Consider the following 22,655-nt stretch of genomic DNA (forward strand, 5'->3'; position numbering starts at 1 on the left):
AAATGAGATTAATGGTGTAATACAATTTTATTGAACATAAACATTTTTCAGTGTCTTTCTCCTTCAACATTCTCCCCTTCTGCATCAACACACTGCTGCATTCAGATCTTCCACTGATCAAAGCAGTGTAGGTCTTCTTCGGAGAGTTGTCTCAGAACCTCTGTCGTTCTTTTCTTAACTTCTGACACAGACTCAAAACGTGTTCCTTTGAGCACAGATTTGATCTTAGGAAAATGGAAAGAGTCACACGGTGCTAGATCAGGTGAACAGGGAGGATGATCAAGCACTGCAATTAGTTTTTGGGCCAGAAACTGCTTTAATGAACTTTTAAGCTAATCATTTTTGGATGCTTTAGTAAAAACACGTGCACTTCAATCAGTAACTTGCAGTGAACTAAAGACGTCACTTATTGGAAACTTAGAGCAGTATAGAATACCCAGCGTTAATATATAACACTCGGTGTGACTGTGAACCACGTGGTTTTATCCTCATAAGCGCAGTCTCGTTATTTAATAGCTATACCTTATATAATAATTAAAAAAGTTAAACTTATTCTATCAGAAGAGGAGACAGTTCTCGAGCTATAAGGCATTTACCAAGTTAAAGGTCAGGGGCTCTGTAGCACCAGGGGTCATTATTGTAAAAAAGAGGTGATAGACATATAATGAAATCACACACCCTTACAGCATTCAGTAATCACCATAAAGGTTACAGAGGGCCACACTGCAGAAAGGACACATTATTTCTAAAGAGTTTAGGTGCAGATTTGCATTCCGCTTCATGTATTTGCAACAAACAAGTGTGACGCTATGCAAAGTGGCAGACTTACGTGTCACATAATTTATTCTATAAGCGTGGAGAAGACACACTTTATGACCTCTTTTTTCTGTTTTAACAGTAATGACACGGGCATCTTTGTGTCGGATATCATCAGAGGAGGCGTAGCAGATTCAGATGGCAGGTTGTTGCTAGGTGACCAGATTCTGTCAATCAGTGGAGAGGATGTCCGAGCAGCATCCCAGGAACACGCGCAGAGGCTTCTACAGGTCTTACGCATTCTCACTTACACATACAACAAGTCTAGAAAGTTGTGGGTCTAATTTTTTTTTATTTTTAATGGATTCGTCATCTCATGTGTGATGTATCACTGCTCTCAGAGTTGTAACGGCGTGGTCCATCTGGAGGTGGCTCGTTTTAAAGCTGGGGTGCAGTACTCACAGCGGAGCCAGGTAAACCGTTTCTTTTGGCTGTCTTTGTCTAACCAGCGACAGGAAATAAAATATAAAAATGGATGATGCTATCAGCTTACTCATTTTAATGTAGTCTGCAGTTCATCTGTTACTCTTATGCAGTGTTTTAACAATAGTACTTTGTGAACCTAGGAGTACTTTAAGTTGTGTTTTATCCAGAGCGAAGACTCTGACTGTTCCACACTAACCCCCTCAAGTGGATGTGATGCTTCCCTTGGCCACCAGAGGGAGACAGATAACAAAACAGGGAGCTACAGTGAGTGGCACTTCAGTTCAAGAGTATTGTCTGTGAACAAAAGAAATAAATCCTGCTTATCATTGAGATTATTGCAAACATATACCGCTTTCTTCTCACACAGCATTTCAAGACGTCCCTGACATCAGAAAAGTAATAATACAAAAGGTAGTGTATAAAATCTTGAAATAATAATCAGTAATTGTTCTTATTAGTGCCCTAGACTGTCATGGAGAAACAAAATATTTTGATGTATATCTTTTCTTCAAGTATATGTGTGTATATATATGTGTATGTATATATATGTGTATGTATATATATATATATATATATATATATATATAATCTATGTATGACCATAGGGTCCATGTGACTCCCTGGGCATCAGTGTAGCAGGAGGAGTGGGCAGTCCCCATGGCAACGTACCTCTTTTTATTGCTACCATGGATACCAAAGGACTGGCTGCCAAAACACAGCAATTACAGGTGGGGACTGCCTAAGTATATGCGTCTATGTGTGTGTGACTTTGCTTTAGGGTTAAACGTAGAATTATTACAAGGTTAAATTTGCTGGTGTATATTTTTCAGGATTAAGACCAATGTAAAATTGCATTTCATAGGGGTTGCAATCGTTTACCTTGAGCCCATATGATCCATTTAAAATACAACGCAATGTTCTATTGTATAATCACATTTTATACATACAAGCAATAAAATACAGTATATGTTGTAGTATTAGAGATGCAAGAATCAGAGAGGCATACTACTAGCAGATTCTGACAAATAGCTTATGAAAAGTCCCAAACAAAAATACAGAAAAGAAAACATGCCTAGAAGTAGAAAGTGGTAGGTTAATGTTAGGGTAAAGCTTGGGGTAAGCTTACAGTTGCCATAGTTTAGGTTAGAATTAACCTCCTAGGAGTTAATACAACTCAATACAGTTTTCTCAGAAGTATAGAAGTACAAGTATGTGTGTGTGTCCATCAGACAGGAGACAAGATCCTCAGTATCAATAATGTGTCCACGGAGGGAATGACTCATATCCATGCCGGAGCCCTCCTGAAGAACGCCACTGGAGCTGTCAGTCTGCAGGTAATGTCACAGTGAGACACACAGCTATAAAGCCTGTGACACACTAAGTTACTGTGCAGTAACATCAGTGCACCATAACCTGCTTCATTTTTTCATTTCTTTCATTTTTTTTTTTTTTTACATGCAAACAACTTAAACATCAAGTCTTTAACAAGGAACTGAAATTAGATGATTTATGGTTTAATCAGTCATTTCATTATCAGTTTTTGTACATGAACACTATACTGTAATTTCAAGACAATAGCGTGTCTGACACTGATTTTACACTGTTTGTCTTCATGTTAATAAGCTTCTGGAAAGATTTTTGTTGCAAGAGAGAAAAGGGGAAATTTGTAAGGAACCTGGTATCAGTTGCTCTTGACAAGTGCATTGTGTGTACAAAAAGAAAAAAGAAAAAAAACACCAAAAGATTTTATATTTTTTATTACTCCCACTGTATTAACGTTAAGACGGGCACGACAATATTATTGCAGCATAGGATATCAGATAATTGTCCAACTAATTCAGTGTGGACTAAGTTCATTGAGAAATATGTTTGTCTGTGTCCATATTTCCACACTCATTTGCCATGTCTATCTGTGTGTATTTAGGTGGCAGGAGGTTCTGGTGGGTGCAGCACAAAGGACCACAGTGACACCCATGCCCGGTCGTCAGGCCAACCCAGCAGCCTGCCCTGTTTTCACAACAACCTTTGGTAAGAACCAGTTTGTTGACAGTCTCCTGCTGTTGCGTTTTATGATCTTGTGTTGGCTGCCTCTTGGTTCATTCACTGAATAAGGACAAAGACAACCTCCAGTCCCCTTGACAGTAGCAAAGAAGTGCAGCCACCGTGTGAGAAGCATTGGGACAAATGTGCTTTTGGACAGAATGAGCTCTGAGAGTGAGAGTGTTTTTGAGATCTGTGTTTTGCTGTTTTTTCAATAGATTTTTTTTCAGTTCATTTTGTAAGACAATTTCCCGCTAAAAATACTAAAGACAAATGTCTGTTTCTGGCAGCTTATTAAACTAAATAATATATTTGAAAATACGGTAAAACTTTAGAAACTGCTCTGTTAACTTGCATTTTAATGTCATTCAAGAGGCATCAGTAAAACAGTCAAAAATCTGCTGCAACCTTTTGTACAAAACAGGCAACCCAATAGGGGTCTCAACCCCAAGAAATTGTGCTCTTGTGCTTTAGTTCTGAAAAGGTGTCAGAAACAGTTCTGGGATTCATTACATTAAACTTTACAGCACATTAGAAATTCACTTGTCTTTTCTCACCTATTGTCTGTCCTGGTGAGATGAGATACTTCTTCTACAGACACACACATTCACACAAACACACACAGCATGTTTGCCGCTTGTTGCAGAGCTGGCACAACACCTGGCTTTCAAAAGCACCCAGAGCAACACACCTGCATTGTTTTGCATTCTGTTCCCTCAGCGCTCGCATGTACAAGACCATCACTCTGGAGAGAGGCTCCTCGGGCCTGGGCTTCAGCATCGTGGGAGGGTTCGGCAGCCCTCACGGAGACCTGCCGATCTACATCAAAACTGTCTTCAACAAGGTGAGAGAACATCCTGCAGGGAGAAATCCTCCATGGGAATCCTGGAAGTCAGCACAGCTTGATTCAGTTATACTGACAAAGCATCTGTGTTCATATGAAACTCAACAGTTCTCTGCTAAGAGCCTGAGCTTTGTAACAGCTGATGAACTCTCTATAATGATAATGACAAAATAACAATTGTGACTACTATTACTGATAATAATAACAGAACTTGGATCCCTTAACTTGCAAAAATAAGATGAGTTATTTCACTATTTGGAATTGTTCATGTTCACCATTCATTTAATGTTTTACACTCTTTAATTGCAATAACGTTAAATTATTACATTATAAAGCAATTCATCATATTAAATACATAGAATTAATCATCTGATTTATGTATTAAACCCATATAGTAAAGTATTTCATTTCAACGCAACCAGTTGTCAGCATTGACATGATTTGTCAGTTTCTATAGTATTAATTCTGTCTTCTATCTGTATTTCTCATATCATACAGTATGTGTTATCACACTGTGATATTGAGATTGTGATCCCAGATCTGCTCATGGTGATGGACTTGTATTTGCACTCCGCAGGGGGCTGCCATAGAGGACGGCAGGCTGAAACGTGGAGATCAGATCATTGCTGTGAATGGACACTGCCTGGAGGGTGTGACTCACGCTGAAGCGGTGGACATCCTCAAGAAGACCAAGGGAAGCGTAGTCCTCACTGTTCTCTCCTGAGACATGGCTTACCGTGTCCTGTTTTGATGATGTTGTAGCTATGTAGCCTTAATGTGATGTTTAGCGGCTTCCTGTAGAACTACTTCCCAAAGACCTGAGAAGGCAAACATGGATGGTTAAAGTGATATAGTTTTGTTTAAAGTCATGAGCAGAGTAGATACTGTGGGTGTAAATTTATCTGCATTTAGTTTAGGGAAGCTACCTCTAACTGCAAACACAACCCGAGCGTGTTCACATTCACACAGTATTCCTAATATAAACTCATATTGCCGTGAAGGTATTATTTGAATTAATGTAGTTATGTTATGAATCTTCATATAGCAATCATGAACATCTCTGTATTCATAAAAACAGGAAACTATTTTGAATTACCATGGAAGTGATGCTCGAAGCACCAAAAGCAGATCATAAAGAAGCCAATAACACAGTGTCCCAACTAATGATGATATATTGTGTCTTAGTTATCCTGTTCAAGGTATTTGTAATACAGTTACACACTGATATGCATCATCTCCCATGTAGATACAATCATGAATAAATCACCATCCCCAACTCTTTGAATCTGCCGACTGTACAAATGAATGCACTAGAAACACCTGATATTGCAACGTGTGTTTACTGCTGTCTCTCGACTTGTGTTTATACAGAGTTAACTGCTGTGATAAACTCCTAAGACCCAAATCATGCCAAGTGCTTCTGCCAATCTTTTGTATGGCAATAAGGTTTTAGGACATTTGCTTTGTAAGACTGTTTTACTTTTATTCCTCATTCTTATGCTTTAATTATTTTAATGATTAAAAGTGAACTACCAGTGTATTACATGACATATTTATAATTAGCAATCATAGCCACCTTATGTTAAGCATGTAGAACAGAAAAATCTTGTTTTGTTACATTCTGTCAAAAGCAGCTGCTAATTCCATTTACCTTGAATATCAGCTGTGCGAGTTAATCTGATTTATTTACCAATGTTTTTATTATCTTTATGTTGATCAATTGGTTTTTTAGAACTTCAAGGGAATATTGTTATAGTGTAATGTGCAAGCTTTACTTAGAAACCTTCTAATACCTGTTTTATATGATTTTATACACACACACACACACACACACACACACACACACTCACACACACACACACACAAATATACACAGCCATACATACATACATATATACTGTGATATTTATGTTTTCCTCACTGTCATGTATTTTATTCCATTTATTTAAGTAGTCCTCATGTATGTGTACTGAATGTACTATAAGTGATCTTATTAAATGTTCATTTCTAAGAGGTTTTGTATCCATAACTTTTTACAGTTCAGGACTTCCATTATTCTTTTTACTTACTTCCAGATGGACCTTTGTCAAATGTTACTGTGAAACAGTCAGTCACCTTTAATATGGTTATATTTTAATGATGAATGACAACAAACTACGAATCTCTCTTGTTATCTGATGCTTTGTGCTGTCTCTCTGGAATAATACTAAGTAGGATAAGCTGTGGATTTCACATTGTTTGACTTTCAAAGCCCACAGATGCAGACCAGAAAGAAGAATTTCTGAATGGTTAAACAAGAACGTCTGGGCCTAAAGTCACTTTTTAAGGATTTATTTATTTTATTTTTTGTACATTTTTTTGCATATTTTTGCATCTGTTTCCAAACCAGTGAACTGCATTTTGCCTTGGAGATGTTTTATTATTGTGGTGATCCTTTTTGTCTTTCGCTCTCGCTCTTCCTCTCTGTCTTTGTCAAACATGAATACATATTCAGGATCACTCAGGTTTAGTCAAGGTGCTGGGAAGAAGTGTGTGTCGTACAGTATATCATGGAATGACAGGGCAGCACTAAATCATGGAGTAGGGATTAGAGTGACAAGAGGAGAGGAGAGGAGAGGAGAGGAATATTAGTTAGAGAAGTACAACATCTTGGAAAAAGCTGGATAAATTAGCCTAAAATTAGGACATAGATGTTTTCAAAAGTCAGAGAAATGCCAAGGGACACTGAACCTGTGCCATTTTTGGGGGGGAAATGCACAGAACTTTCCCTTTAATTATTGGAGTTACTGGTGACAACTTGACAAACAATACATTTGCACACAAATGTCTCATTTAGGAAGTAGGAGGCATCTAGGGAGATCCTGTCTGGAGCCTCCGCATTAATCAAAGCCATCTGTTCACATTGCAAGCTTTATTGAAACTCAGCCATCGCAGTCTGGTTTATCCTTCTCCAGATGAACAATTGCCTTGCCTAAAGGCTGCCGTGAAGAGGGTTTTAAGATGGAGAAATTGCACAATGCTTTCTGTACAATTAACTCGGATGTTTCCAAAGATATGATGGTTGTTCCTTTGTGAAAAATAAAACTCTTATATCTGCTACTTGTTTGGCATCTAAAAGCAAATCTACATATTTATTAACACTTTATTTTTATCATGTGAACTTCAATGAATTTCCATGCAGCTCTTGTGGGAGTAGCTGGGGGGCAGATGCATTGACATCTCCCTTTCTTCTCTTTCATTAAGCAAGAAAACTGATCTGCCAGTTTTCACAACCAAGCTCAAATTCCCTTTTCCTCGAACATTTATGAGGAATATGTGAGCAGGCCACAGTGAACAGGACCTTTTCCACCCCATGGCCCCTCTTACCATCTTTTCCACCATGTATAAAACCTACAGCGGGGCCTGGATACTGTGGCTGCAAAACTGCATTGCATTTTTAAGCAGCTGAAAATAAGATGACTTTCATGAGAGCACACTTGGAAATGAAAGGCACTAATGATCCTCTCTCTCGGGAGGCTAGCAGTGGCCAAATGATTGTTCTGTGTGTGACTGTCACATCTATCCATATTAATAAATCCACAGGAGTGTGTCTTTTGCTGTCAGTGTAACCTGCTGGTACAGAGAGAACAGCCAACTGATGGTGGATCCAAAAAAAAAAAAAAAACCTCTTCTTCCTCTTTTCCATCCATTCCCATGAGAATCTTTTTCAAGATGCCAGCCTGCGCTGCAAAAATGCCAATCCTAAGTAATTCCATCCAGTGCTGAGTCTTAAAATTTTGCTTTCCTTAAAGCAAGATAAAAATATCCCAACTAGGAGATTCACTGTAACTACTGTATATACTGTAGGTCTGCAGTAGTTTTATTAAATTGAAGCTACCAGTTTAGGTGTCACCACTTCCATGCCAACATCTAGGCTGTCACAAGCAAATGAGCTGGACTGATGAGAAAATATTTCACAGAGAAGCATGCATGCCTGTGTCATGCCGTTTTATTCAGTGGCATAGCCTGAAGCAAGAAATAATTAGACACAGTCGTGCAGTCATAGCAGAGAAGCACAGCATGTCATGCCGTATCATCTGATTATGAGTTTTAAAATCACTGTCTTATTAAAACAGGAATGTGATGGTTAAATTATTCCATTTTTTTCAGTTCAGCTTTTCAGGACTTTTCTGTCCATTCCATCACCTCCAACTATCCTTTGGGCAAAGCTGTGGCCAGGATTTTAGATCTTCTCCCACACATAGAAAACACATTTTAAAAAACTGAAAGTGTTTCTGTTAATTAGGATATTGTTTGTTTTCTGTTTGATTCATTCATGTCTTATGTGAAATTCTTAATTCATTATAAAACGTTATTCTATTTATTTACCCCCTCTTAAAAAAAATCAACGTCAAGACTCTACACTTCAAACAACGAAATCCTCAGGAAAAAATATGAACGACGACATGACCTCTGTGACATCAGTGACTTTAATACAGCCGTGGTTTTGAATTTCTACCAATGCAAAGTGTCATCTTAAATACGCAGTGTCTGCTGCGCGCGTTTCCTTTTGTGCGTAATTACGTCAGAAGGACAGGTGGTTGCAATTAACGAGGAACCTCGATTCAAAGGCCTAGCGTGTCTTTTCCTCGCAGATTACAAGGCCATAGCGGGACATGTATCGTACAGTTCAGAACCTGCATTAGGTAATGTCTGTATAACATGATTTACATCGGTTTTAGTGAAGACAACTCAATTTTTCATTGATAAATGTAAAACAGAAATGGCCACTTTAGCCAGAATCGTGCGTAGAGCAAAATGTCGCTGACTTTAAAACTTCAGTCGTCACTAACAGCCCTGCTCCAATGTTGTACCCCCCATGAAGAGTGTGACCAGCTTGACTAAGGTATGTAGCAGCTACATTGTAATTTTGTCGAAGTTAATGTTGTATTTTGCAGAGTTGTCATTCCAATAAGAGTTAAAACCTGAGAAAGTGATATTTTATCGGGGTTTAAAAGAGATATTTTGACCCTGATTTGCAATAAATGAGGTCGGTATGTGGCTAATGCAAGTAACTTGTAAATTGAATCCTGTCGCAGTAACGTAATATATCCACATGAGGGCGGTGTGTGTGCTGTTATGAACACATGGAAATTTGCATGGACTTGATGTGACTCATAGGGTAGAAGCAGCATTACATCTAAAAGGTGTGATTTGCTTGTTAGCCTCAGGCTTCAGACAAGCAAATTTGCGCCTGCAGCAAAAGGCCTCTAGTATTAAATAAGACCTGTCTGTGGTCTGTTCATACAGTTACAGCATATTATCCACTCATATCTGCATGAATATAGCAGCATCATGTAGCTGGGAGCTGAAGAAGGGACAGTAAAAGGGAGGAATTGTTTTTTTAGAGTCATCAAATGATGTCAAGAGTAATCAGTGAGTTAAGATATTCAGTGGTAGCGTGAAAAAGGTCTGTAAGTGTATACTTGTAGCTTCTTGCTCATTAATTATAAGCTGAGCTGCTCTAGGTCCATCTGACCTGGTCTGCTGTATGTGTCAAACAAAAGACTCAGCCAGCCCAACATTTTACAGAAAACATGATGACACAGAGACACAGACTCTGGATTTGAAACCAGTTCACCTTTATTAGAAGAAGTGGGGGGTGGGGTTTAAAAAATTAAGCAAAACAAACACATGAAAATGTTAAGGCCTCTCTAGAAAGGCATAGATTTAGACAACAGACTGTGATTTGTCCAACCTCCGGTCGTCCTCTGAGTAGCGTCGGAAAGTCTCTCCCAGCAAGGGCTCCAAAGCCTCGGCTGAGCGGTAGGAACGGGCACGCACGGCACAAGCGATAACGCCGCCCACCACTGCCACCACCAGTACTGCCGCAACAATAGCTATGGTGATGATCTCAGACAGGGTGTAGGCACGAACTGGAGGGAAAGAAAGGAAGGTCATTCAAAGTGATTGGGTAATGCGTGTGTATGTGCGTGTGTGTGCTGAAACTCACCAGGCCACTGGACCTCATAGGAGTATCCCAGGTTTTCTGGGGCAGTGACAAACATCTCCGCATTGGTAACAGGGGGCCAAAAAGGAACCATGTTGAACCTGCGGTTGTGCCCAATAGGAGCATTCTCCTCAGGGTACACTATTTCACCTGCAGGATGAGAAAAAATAGGTTTATCCATCTATTCATCCTTCAGAGTGAGTTATGTTTCTGTAACCGCATCTAGTTCAGTCTGTGTGTGTACCTGGCTGGTGCCTGCGGAGCCACTCGTCAAAGACTGCGTCAGTGAAGGTGTGCAGCAGGACGAAGATGGGATCGTTGGGCGAGAGATGAGTCTGTCCGCCCGTCCCATTGAGGAAGAGGTGAGCCAGGTTGTGGAGGCTGCGAATCACTGGGTCGTATGTCCCCTGCGGGGCGCTGTAGCCTAGAAAACGCAGAATAACAAAGCCATAAAATGAAAGCAGTCATTTACCAAAATTAGGAGCAACAAATGCTGTGTTGGAGCTAACCATATGTGCCCGTGGGTGGAGGATCTAGCTTGTGTGTGTTTGTGTGTTTTTTCTGGCTTTGTGTTTGTATCTGTGCAGTCGCACAGTACTTCAGCAGCTCTGTAGTGTGAGCTGAGACCTGAATAGCCTCCTTTGGTTGATGGGAAGATGTTACATCTTAAGTGCTGCTTTGATTCTGACCCTTGAAGCAACTGCGCACCTTCAATGGTGTTCCTGAAGCTCTCGGAGGAGGTGGAGTAGTAAGGAGGTGTGTCAAAGGCATTGAGCTCCAGACAGTCCAACACATCCTGGGGCTCCGGCAGCCTCTGCACCATGGGTCGCGCCACGTTGCCCGCTGGGTTCCTCCTGATGGGACTGGTTTCTGTGCCTAAGTGATAAGGACAGAACCCGAGCTGGTATTATCTAACTGAGGAGAAATGTAATTACCTCTACACTCAGACAAAAGATAACTTGAACAATGACAGTTGTAGTTCAGATTCAGGCCGTTAGTCCCCACAGAAATGGAAAGAAAGATGATTAGAAATGTTGTATTATTTAACCACTTTCTAATTCTATGTGGGAGACTAGACTAGTTTGATCAGTCTTAAACATGACAGGATGGCAGTTTTCTTTTTTAATTATTCACTAAAAGTCAACAGTAGTGAGTGGGAGTTTTTTTTCTCTTTTTTTTTCCCTCTCTTGCATGCATGATCACTTTCTTTCTTTTTTGTGTTTTCTCTCCTACACACATACACACTCACACATACACACACACGCATGCATGAGCACATAAACAGAAGGCTACATAACTGAGTTGTCTGTCTGTTTGAAGACTATTCCCTCAGATCAAAGGAACCAGTAGACTGCTAGATTCCTGTCTTCAACAAGCACATGCACAAATGAGGCAACCCCCCACCCCGCGCACACACCCCCCCCCCCAACCCATTTAAGGAGATGTTGCTTGTTGACGCAGGAAATACCAGGCCTGTCATGACTCTCTATGGGGATTAATGAGACAGATCACTCGCACGTTGGCCACTCACATGTTCTACCTGTTACTGAATTTTCTTCAGCCTTTTTTTTTTCCTTATGGATATGCAGTTGTTCAAAAAGGACCCCCTTTCATGTGTTTGTGGTGGGGGCAGTGCAGTGAAAGCGGATTGACATTCTTCATTATTCCACAACTCCAGATAAAAAGGAAATACCGTGTTAATGAGGTGCTTTGAAAACTGAAGGAGAAGGTTGTGAATCAGGGTTGTAATCTGGCGCCAGTGTACAATAACATCCAATCCCTTGCAAATCTAATCACCTAAAGTCTAGCTTATTACATGTTACACTGAGTTCTCTTATTCCAGTTCAAAAATCTTGACCTGCTGGGAATTAATGCTTGAAAAACAACTGTATGTTCTGATGTCTGCTGTAGCGAAATTAGAGTTGCTGAATCAAATATGTTTCAAAAATCCAGTGTTTTAAGATGCACACAGCAGCTCACAAGGCGATGTTTAACAAGTAGAGTAGTTTCAAACAAACTGTAGTAATCACGAGCAATATCAAATGCAGCACAACAGCTGTGTGGTATTATTTATAGCAGCTTATGTTCTACATGCTCTCTTTATGAGCTCTTTGCCCTCTTTTCTGATGCAGCTGAGACTACACTGTATATCACCACAGCTCTCTTTCACGGTGAGATATACTATGTGTTTCTGTGACTCTCCTTACTGTTGCAGATGGTTCCTAAAGAGTCGTAGTCATCCACGCTCTCACAGATGACCCTCCACTGTGAGAACACAGAGTTGGCACTGATGGAGTTCATATCGAAGGTGCTCCTGGCTCCCAGCAGGTCGTCTGTGCAGATATCGCACTCGCTGCCTCCGATGGCAAAGTTCCAGTAGGGCAAGGCGAAGGTGGAGTCACCCAGCATGTCCTGCGTAGATGGAATAAAGGAAGAAGGCAGGTGGTCATGGATGGATTGACTGATATATTTGTGTGTAAAAAGAGACATTTCAAGCTCCCTTGCACTTTCTTTGCAATTTTTTCACCACTTTTCACATTTTTTGTCACTTTCCACCTCAGTATATTTCTCTTACCTCTGTCTGTTCTCCCTCCCTCCCCGCTCCCCTTCCACCTCTAACTTTCCGCTCTGTCTCCATCTCTTCAAATCCCCACACTCTTTCCTCTCCTCCTCACTTCCTTCATCACTCCATCAGCCCAAAAGCCTCCTCTCCTTCCTCTTTTCCTCTCCACCATCCCCCTCTTTCACCCTCCCTCCCTCTTTACTCACCTGCATGTCTCTCTCCAGTTGCAGCAGATGAAAACGGTGCCAGGTGACAAAACCCGGGCCCTCATGGGAAAAGTCTACACCTCCAAAGCTGGTCTGGCCTGGCCCCAGGTAGGTTTTACTGACGGAGTAGTAGTGACTCCAAACAAAGTAGTTGTAAATGGTGATGTTCTCAAACTGTGGGGTGTTGCCATCAGGCCCCAATACCTCCTGGTACCTTAAGAGGGGAGGAACACTTGTCAAATTGTTTATTTTTCCTCCACATTGCCTTAAGATGGCCTGTTTATCCTCTCATTTTTCAGTGCAGAAACATTCCCCAAAAATCATCTTGATTGATTTGAGTGAGAGGATGTATGCTGTTAGGTTGGTAGACACTGTATGTACATTTTATTTTTGTATGCAGCTGTCTAGGGGGACTGTAGCTAAGAACCTTGGCGTGGCTATTAATACAGGAGAAATTAAATTTTTTGATTAGGAGGTTAAAAGGGTTCTTCTACCTGTAGCTGAGAATTGCTTCAAACTTTAATTTGCTACAGTCCTCAGCTGATTTGGAGGGAGGTTATTCACAGATTTATGTGCCGTTACTTAGAAGACTATAAATCCCTTTACTCCTGCCTAGACTGATAATTCGCTCTTCCACCTGCAGCTTAAAAATAAAGACATTTTCTGATTTTACAGATAATTTTTGAAATACAGTGTGGGTTCACTCAACAGCAAGTCCTCAGCTCTCTGTTCTTCAGTGTTGATACAAGAGCAGATACTGGTTTGAAATTAGGTCATTAAATACATTTTTAAGTAAAACCTATACAGAATAATTAGAGTTGTGTAACCACTAAAACGCTTATGTACCTTCTTGTACAGATGACTAGGTCAGGGTGGACAGTCCTCTTAGCTTGGTCCAAAGCATTCACAAATGCCTGCTTCTCAGCTGTGCTCATCTGCATGATATTCCTCCTCACTGGAGTGAGGTTAATGGGGCAGAGGAAGACAAGAGGGCAGGAAGAGAGAGAATGTGGGGTTGTTGAGGGGAGAAAGGAAAATGTTATTAAAAATTTACATAGACATTTCCTTTCCCTAACAATAAATGCAGCCTTCATTCCCTTGGCTGATGTATTTTCCTATGTCTTTGAGGCCCACTGAGACCTTAAAGAGTACAGCAGGAGATAGACGTTGAATTTTTAGGTTGCCAATGCTGAGTATAGACAGCATCTATTCTCTTACCCACAGAGATCCTCTGATCACAGTTTGGTCCAGTTAGCCCATGTCGGCAACGGCCACAGTTGTAGCCGCTGAAATTCCCATTACACTGGCAAGTACGGTTGAAAAATCTCAGCGGCCACCTCTCTCTGTCGTCTCGCCCAGCATAAGGGTACTGGGGTCCATGGCGACGGTTGTCTGCCACGATGGACACACACTGCCCCCTCCCCGTGCTGGAGCCACACTCGTCCCCTGCTGCCCCTGTGGGGGACGGGCAGCACTGGCCACTCTGCAGCCCCCCAGGGGTAACACACTCCCGGGGGAACTGGGCTAGCGTTAGGGTGGCACACAGGATTGCCACCAGGAGACCTGCTCTCCACATGCTACCATGATCCAGAAAAATGGAAGGTGAAAGAAGGGGGAGAATTTTAGGGATTTGAGGTGATGTAGATGGGAAAATAGAGATAAGTGAGAATAAATTGGGTCAGGAATTTTAGAAACACAAAGAGAAAGTAGACACATTTTACATGTTAAGAATTACTATTTTACATCCCACCATCCATCTTTTTCTAAACCACTTCTCATGTTCAGAGTTGTAAGGGGGCTGGAGCTTATCACAGCATGCATTTTGTAAGATCAAGACCAAAAGTATTCAATATGCTGCAGACATACTTCAGTTTAGCTCAAGAACAACACACTCCGTTTGTGTTATCTTGTTAAAGCCAATTGTCTTAACATTATTCTGAAACTTCACTTTTTACAGGCCCCTGCAGGCAGTATGAGTCATTATTCATAATTCACAAAGCCATTAGCTTTCAACTCTTACAAGTTCAGAGAAGCTTTCAACAATAGAAAGCTGAGAGATGATTCACTTCAGCCTTTTTTTGTGGTTAGATTTGCTTGTCTTTTGAAGTTTGTTGATTAGGAATGAATGAAGGAGAGACTAATAATTTGGCAGGAGCAATTATTTTACAGCAAAACATGTGATAACAACCACCCAAGAAAAGTTTTAAAAAACTTGTTGCGCTTATGCAGAGATGCAGCATATTATCAATGACTGAATGCACTACTCTTGTTAAGAATATAGCAGCCAGTGCAAAATGGGCTAATTTGTGGTAAACTGTTATATATCATCGGAAGTATTTTTCTATAATTTTGCTAATACTGTTAACTGTACAATAGCCTGATGTTCACTTTTAGTTTGTAAATGGTGCTGAAGCGGTCATTCACACTGTTAAGTTGTATGACATAGTGCATTCTGCAGTTAATTATATGAAAAAGTGTCAGTGTAAGGTGTTGCCCTTACCTCTGACTATGCATGTTGCTCCTCTCTGTCTGCAGAACTGTAGCCCCCCAAGAGTCGGCCCATTCCCCTCTCCTGGCTTAAATAGCTATCAAGCGCATGACCACAGTAGAGCTTGTGTAAGTGCATACACAGCACACACACACTCAAACACAGTACACACACAGTACACATGGATACACTTGAGGGTTCAAGTGCTTTCTCAAACACTCATTCACATGCCTTGTGATCATAACCCAAATGACGCTAGTTTGTGTGGTCATTCGCACAATAAAATACTCAACAGTGAGATAGCATTCATGCCTAAGTCATACTTGAGTGAGTTTACTCACTTTTGACCAAGTAAAAAAAAAAACAAAACACAGTAATGGTTTGTTATCTGTGGAGACTCAAATGAGTCATTTGTTCCCTTTAATTACTTAATTTGTGTGTTCAAATTATAAAAAATTTAAAGCAGAGCAACTATGGAAAACCTCCGAGAGGCAAGGAAAGGAAAGCACACATTCAGTATTATCATTTTAATTTGGAATTCTCAAATGATGATACAAATCTATTTTTTTCTCGTAGGCTAGTGTTGTACATTTTAATGTGCAGATATGGCAGTCTATGGTACCACCAAAGCCCTGTGAATAAATCATACTAAACTGCTGATAAAATGGGGAAATTGTTTATGCCCGCTGCCCCTTTTACATCGTTTTTAACAGCTTTGTACAGCTTGACTGATGTGGTCAGTGTGAAAAATGTTTCTTAACAAGCTCGTTTTAGCCTAAAGAGCGTAACAGACATCAAACTAGATTCATAACATTGTTTTTTGTCACACTTACACTGACATACATGCACATGTGTTTTAAAACATGCATCTTTCTATTTACTCATTCGCACAACACTGAGCTCACCGGTTAATGCTCACTCCTCCCTTCCACACATTCATACATGCCAAATGTGTTATAGTATCTCTGTCTTTAAATTTACACATACAGTCACGCAGACAGACATACAGTCATGCGCACCAAATACAAATGTGTTACATATACAGTAGCTATTACAGTTGGAATCCAAGACGGTCTGTGTTGGGTTAGGGTTTGATTTAGGGTAATTCATTGGGTGTCTAGGTAAATTGGGATTGGGTGCAGGGGTGGAAAGTGGCTCTTTGGGTTTCATTTAGATACAGTAGGAACAGACGAACAGTTGGACCCCTTAGAGAATGGAAGTCCTGAGGTCTTGTGAGGAGTCTGGTCCTGATCCAGTGTTGGCCGACTCCTCTCTGGAGCTTGGCGGGAGGTCTGACATGGTTATCACATGCTCCTCTTCGAGCTGCTCTTTGTTTTGGGCCAAGGTTGAAGCCACATCAGATGGGTCAAGTGCTGCTATCCTGGTAGAGAGGACAGTAAGGCAGAGATTTAGCAGTTGTAATAGATAAATTGCAGAAAGGGAAAAGACAGAGCTATTTCCCAGCAAAAATAATTGCTGACAGTGCATGCAGTAGGAGCTATTTGGTCCAAATGAGGACATGCTTTACGTGAAAACAAAGACAGGCTCATTCTAATGGGACACTTAAAAAAAAAACAGTAAAACTCAAACACAACTTAATTTGGTGTGTTCATAATTGCTGTTGAGCTGCTGCTGAATGTGCCGCTGCGAGCAAATGCCAATATTCTCTACTGCAAGGTCTGTTTATTTAATGACTTCCACACCAGATGGAGAAGCTTACTAACTGTGGTGGAAGGATATACGCTACGAGGTAATGACACACCCAGCTATAAATAGTTTGCTTGGCATTATTGACTAATTACAGGTGATGTTGTCCCAGGCGACAGAATTTCTAAAAGTGGCCTAATTCAACATGCCCCAGTCAATTCACCCTGAAGGGTATCCAAGCTGCCGTCTTTGTGTAATTCATTCTGGGAATCTTGCCCCACCAAAGTATGAGATTTCCTAGGTCAGGTTGGGGCTATTTTGTTAAGCTTTGGGCTTTGATCATGTTTGGGTTGTGCTATTTTTAAAGAGATCAGTGTAACCAGTTTAGGCTGGCAAGTTAATGGTCGGTAATGTAAAAATAAAGTGAAAAATTGAAAAGTGAGAAAGTAGCATTTCAGTTCGTGGGTCAGTGTTTGGCATTAAATTTGATGTTAAAAGTTGGTTTCAGACAGGTCTTGTCTAAAAGAAAATACAATCACATTTTCTATCATAACTAACTTTAGGAGACATTTTTTATTGTGGATGTCATTTTTCAAATACTAGCCTGGCTTAATGGTCAGCAATTTCCATTACAAATCCCTTATTCCCCATCAGATCCTCCCTCCAAACTCTGAAAATGGTTACATGTGTGATGTATGGTGCTACATATTACCAGGCAGGAAGGAAGACATGTTAAATAGCCAGTGGAGTACAAGTTCAGCTGGCCTGCCTCAGGACTTTGCAGCAGTCAGTCACATGCAGGCCTTCCTTGTGATTGTTCCAAAATGTTGGTTCTAAAATGTTTGTGATTTTGGTAAAGGCTTTACTTTTGGCTTCCACAGTTCACATACACTCACTGAATTTTATTGCTTTGCTTCATGGCCTCTAGCATCCTTGTATGTACAAAGAGCAGCCCTCTGTGCCTCCCTCTACTGTCCAGATGATAAGATGTGACTTTTAGATTGTACTCAGAAAGTGACTTTTGTTGTTTGTTGGCAGTGTTTTTAGTAATCCCCTCTTCCAATGACAACTGGATTGTCACTGCTGCTATAAAGTCTGTTAATAAGGACACATTTCAAGATGACTCTGTCGACTGTTTAATTATTCAGTGTTTTGTTATTGTCTGTGCTAGGCATGCATCAGATTTCTCTTTGCGTCTTACAACAGCACAACTTGCACAAGATCACATCCAGCACAAGTTTTGTTTCTATAGGCACACACACTCACCCCACACTTTCACATGGTCACTCTCCACACACATGCACGTACACACACGCACGCACACACACACACACACACACACACACACACACACACACACACACACACCACACACACACACACACACACACACCCCCTTTGGCTTATTATTGATCCAAGCCTGCTAGTCTGATTAGGAAAAATAGTGGTATTACCCATTAATGCTCTGGATTCACGGGACTCATACACTCATGTGATGCAGTGAGCAGCCTCCTGAGCACATAACTTACAAAACAGCCAGGAGGGAATCAGCTGAGAAGCACACAACTGGTGGTTCCTATGAACCACAAGTTTCCAGGTCAGTGCTCCACATTTAGTCGGCTGACAATGTCAAAGTCTGACATCTGGCTAGTGTTAATGACAAGGAGACTGATGCTGTAGAAGTCAGTTTGGTAGTAGCAGAAAATCAGACTCCAGGAGGAAATCTGGGAGAGAGAAATGAAGAGCGAAGCAGAGAGGTACTCTCTGAGCTCAGTGAGAACATGTAAACCTTGAAATGAAACCTTGAAATGGTTTAAATCACACAGAAGACCTGCGCGCTGTATTTATAGCTCCTAATAAACCTAACAGACCAATATTTAGAGATCGTTGTCCTTATCGTGTTCAATCTGTGATGAAGTTGGATGAAGGCTGAGACTGAGATCTTCATCTTGGCTTTATTAAATTTATCAGGCTCTATCACTACATGATCCGGATCCGGGTGTTTTGTCTGATTTCTACCTTTATGGTTTTTTTTATCCAGCACCCGTAAAAGTTTGAATTTTTGCACTCACCACTGTGCCTTGAAATGGTTTAGGAAATAATATTATAAATGTATATGCTCTGTATGTACAGACAGGTGATAAACTAGGGAAAATCTTGAAAAATGAGTAAACACGCAGTAATGAATGCAGGTGCTTCCAAAGTGATACAGATGGGTGACAAAGGAAAAACCAAATTAAAGCGTCTTAGTAAGGTGTTGGGCCATAATGTGTTTCCAGAACAGCTTCAGAACACCTTGGCATTGATTCTACAAGTCTCTGGAACTATTGGAGGGATGGCACGCCATTCTTCCAAAAGGCATTCCCTCATTTGGCGGGGTTTTGATGATAGTGGCGGAGAGCACTGTTTAATGTGTCAGTCCAAAATCTCACATAAGTTGAGTTCAGAACTGAAGACTGTGAAGGCCATAGCATGTGATTCACATCATTTTCATACTCATCAAACCATTCAGTGATCCCTCATGCCCTATGGATGGGGGCATTATCATCCTGTTTCTCCACTCAGCACTCTCCCCCACCATGTTCAAAACACAAATGAGGACATTTGAAAGACTGGTGTATAGTTCCAGTACAGCATTGAAGACATTCTGTAGGCTTTTTATTACATTTTATCTTGTTTTTTTCCCTTTTATTTGTAAGCCATCTGTATGTATATGTATTGCCTGTACTTACCTATGCCACTATAGATATTTAAAAAATGTGAACATACTGTGGAGTGTCTCCATTGCCTGCAGGCAATGTGTCGTCACTGCAGTCCCCTTCTGTAGTTGCCTCTGGTTCAACACACCCTTCCTCACATGCCCGCTGAAGAGCTGGGGTACTGCGTATACACACACATATACACAAACAGGACACACAAAAATAGCAGATATTACTGCTGTTGCTTACTATTGCCTTTCTACAAATTAACTGCTTGTTGCACTGTGCCATGGTGGAGAAATAATAAAAACTAGTACAGCAGATAACTAATGAAAAGACCATTCACTTTTTATGTACAGAGCGAGAAATACTCAACCAATACTGAGCACAGTCTCCTGATTTCATCATCTATCAGTGTCAAAATGTTAGTTGCAGCTTGGGCAACATCAGAAGCAATCATGTACCAGCACTGCTGTAAGTCCCATCTGTGATTGTAGCACTGTTGGTACTATAGCTAGCAATCAGATAGCTTATTTCAGCTATTAGAGCAGAAGCACTGGGATGTGGTTGGTACTGCTGTGACTGCAGACTAAGTATTATTTTGATTCCTATTCATAAAAAATAAAGAGAGGAAAAGTCCGCTTTACAAAGACAGAGCCAGAACACAAATTCATGCTACAGTACAGTAAGATTAGGGTCATAATGGAAAGCTATTTTTGTATGAGGCTCTTGGATGTGTAATATAGTTTAGCCTTCCCAAATTATGACAATGGTTGGCAGGCTACAGGAAATAATATTGGCTAGAAGTTGGACAGTGTTAAGTAAAGCACATTTGGACTGTACTTTGGGTTCACCAGAAATTTTTTGAGTGTGTGCTCCTGGAGATGCAGTGCACAGAAATCGGTGCTACCTACCTGTTTTTGTTACGACATTTGAGGACATAGATAATGATGACAGCGGTCTCCAAAACCAAGAAGACTGCAGCACAAATTGCTCCAATCTTCCATGCCTCCAGGCCTAGCTCTTTTCTCTCTAAACATATACATGGAAGGCAGAGAGAGAGCAGAAGAAGAGGTGGGATTGGATTTAGAGGCAAATACATAGCAATTTACCCATCAAGTCTTTGCTACAACTCAATCAACTGTCCCTCACCTGCACAAATAGAAAGCTGTTTCCTGACATCCCATCTGTTTTCCACTGTCACATTACAGTTTTCCAGAAAAAAGAAGATACCTTTTTTTTCTTTTTCTTCTTTCAGTCCTGTGCTCAAAGGAGCATGTATGTGATGCATAGGCGCATAGAAAGAGCATAAAGTAAATGCTTCTCATCCATTTTAGCGAGGCAGATAATAACATATGGTATTGTAACAGGATGGTCCCAACTTCTTGGTCTTCCTCCACCAGTGGTAGTGTATAGTTAGTGTGCTCTGCTGCTTATTCAAATGGAACAACATCAACTTGGCCATCTGCATATTCTGTTGGCAGAATCCTGATCATGATCGTTTCTTCTTCTTTACTCTACCCAAGTGTTAAGCTGCAGAAAATCTGTTATAAATTATACCCAGACTCATTTATAGCCCGAGATGCAGTTCTGCCCTTGAGAACTACAGTACATATTAACTTTGTTTTGAAAGAGAGTTGAATTCCCTACACATTTTTCTACATTTCCAGTCAACTATAATATATATTGGAATTTTTTAAATCTCATTTTACCTGTGGTTCTAGCTGTATCTTCCACCAGCTCATTGGTTTCCCCTGGTTCCTCCCCTTCTGCCTGAGGGGGTTCACCTAGTACATCCTTCACAAAATTATCCAGTGTAGGTTGGGCCACAACAGGGTTGTGTGGCAAAAGGTCATCAGTGGGGGTGATGATCTCATTGCTATGGTTAGAGTTCTTATCACCAAGAGCATTTTCTTCTGTCTCCGCCCCACCTTGGGATGGGCTTAGAGTGGGAGCATGGTTCTCAGAGCTCTGCTCTATGGAGGCTTTGGCACCGTCTTCAGGCTCTGGGCCAGAGATCACCAGCACTTCTAGAAGAGGGGTTTGGTATGTGACACACACATGAAAATGAAGCCAAGAGGCCAAGGTTTAGGGTTTGTTGAGAGGACCTATGGAATGTAGAATAATGCATGGATGTTGTGTAGCTGAGAGCAGTAGTTGGGTCATGATTTGTATGCATTTGTAAGCTAACTCGATATCATTTACAGCAAAGAATGTGTTCTAACATATCAGTCTTTGCATGTGTCACAGTAATCATAGGGCTTTAAGAGAATTTTAGAAGTTTAGATGCATAAATCATTAATGTTCATGTCAAGATATTCTCAGTAAACATTCTCACAAGAGCTTTCTAGCCAACGCCTGTTCTGACACTGAAAACATTTTAAACCCTTGCTAATTTTCCAACTAAACAGCATTGCTAAAACAACAGGAGCAGCTAATGCTGAATGTTTTCACCTTTAATTTATCAGGACATAGACTGGCAACCAATATTATTGTAAAATGTATTACAGGAGCTTATAATCTGCATTTAAGGAGCTTTCCTCTCTTAAAGTAGGTTAAGATGCAAACAATGCAAGCTTAACCAAAGCTGCTGAGTCTAATGCAACTGAATGTTTAAAGACAAATACCATTTCTGTTTTAGGTTTTTGTGACCCAAATTATGAACAGGTTTTACATATTCAACGTTTCACAGAGTTAATAGATAAGGATTACTGAAAGGAAAGTGGATGGGGCAGCTAAGATTTTGAGCTCATTAGCGAAATTGTAAGCAAGTTGAACAGAAGATGGGGATTTGTTTGGACTTTTGAGGTTTTAGATATTGAAGTGACAGTTTCAGGCCACACATCTCACCTTGATCCTCTGTTTCACTACCATGTGTAGTCTCCAAAGCAACCTGCTCCACTTCTCCTGCTTGTTGGTCACCCCCCTCATTCACCA

The 22,655-nt window shown here is 40.7% G+C and overlaps 2 protein-coding genes across 2 annotated transcripts in view; one reads left to right on the top strand and one right to left on the bottom strand.

Annotated features, from left to right (window-relative positions):
• The window catches only part of si:dkey-92j12.5 (multiple PDZ domain protein), a 37,293-nt gene extending 31,154 nt beyond the window's left edge, over nucleotides 1–6,139 (top strand). The window contains exons 35-43 of the mRNA XM_051070668.1: nucleotides 899–1,046; nucleotides 1,158–1,229; nucleotides 1,383–1,521; nucleotides 1,610–1,653; nucleotides 1,848–1,970; nucleotides 2,472–2,576; nucleotides 3,167–3,270; nucleotides 4,003–4,126; nucleotides 4,704–6,139. Of these exons, the coding sequence (XP_050926625.1) occupies nucleotides 899–1,046; nucleotides 1,158–1,229; nucleotides 1,383–1,521; nucleotides 1,610–1,653; nucleotides 1,848–1,970; nucleotides 2,472–2,576; nucleotides 3,167–3,270; nucleotides 4,003–4,126; nucleotides 4,704–4,850 (1,006 nt within the window). The 3' untranslated portion in view covers nucleotides 4,851–6,139. The remainder of the gene's footprint in view (nucleotides 1–898; nucleotides 1,047–1,157; nucleotides 1,230–1,382; nucleotides 1,522–1,609; nucleotides 1,654–1,847; nucleotides 1,971–2,471; nucleotides 2,577–3,166; nucleotides 3,271–4,002; nucleotides 4,127–4,703) is intronic.
• Nucleotides 6,140–9,724: 3,585 nt separating this feature from the next.
• Nucleotides 9,725–15,486, bottom strand: tyrp1b (tyrosinase-related protein 1b). Its single transcript, XM_018695545.2, has 9 exons — nucleotides 15,385–15,486; nucleotides 14,103–14,461; nucleotides 13,731–13,839; nucleotides 12,885–13,098; nucleotides 12,323–12,527; nucleotides 10,824–10,991; nucleotides 10,360–10,539; nucleotides 10,119–10,265; nucleotides 9,725–10,041 (listed from the first exon to the last, which is right to left on the bottom strand). Exons 1-9 carry the CDS (start codon nucleotides 15,396–15,398, stop codon nucleotides 9,836–9,838), a joined length of 1,602 nt encoding a protein of 533 aa, XP_018551061.1. The 5' UTR covers nucleotides 15,399–15,486; the 3' UTR covers nucleotides 9,725–9,835.
• Nucleotides 15,487–22,655: the final 7,169 nt, after the last annotated feature.

The sequence above is a fragment of the Lates calcarifer genome, linkage group LG5 (assembly GCF_001640805.2).
Source record: "Lates calcarifer isolate ASB-BC8 linkage group LG5, TLL_Latcal_v3, whole genome shotgun sequence".
Classification (NCBI taxonomy): Eukaryota; Metazoa; Chordata; class Actinopteri; family Centropomidae; genus Lates; species Lates calcarifer.

Coding starts and splice junctions, on each gene's coding strand:
- tyrp1b (XM_018695545.2), bottom strand. Junction 13,099..13,730: donor CTAGTCATCTGTACAAGAAG/GTACATAAGCGT, acceptor TCCCCTCTTAAG/GTACCAGGAGGTATTGGGGC. Junction 10,042..10,118: donor CTATGAGGTCCAGTGGCCTG/GTGAGTTTCAGC, acceptor CTTTCCCTCCAG/TTCGTGCCTACACCCTGTCT.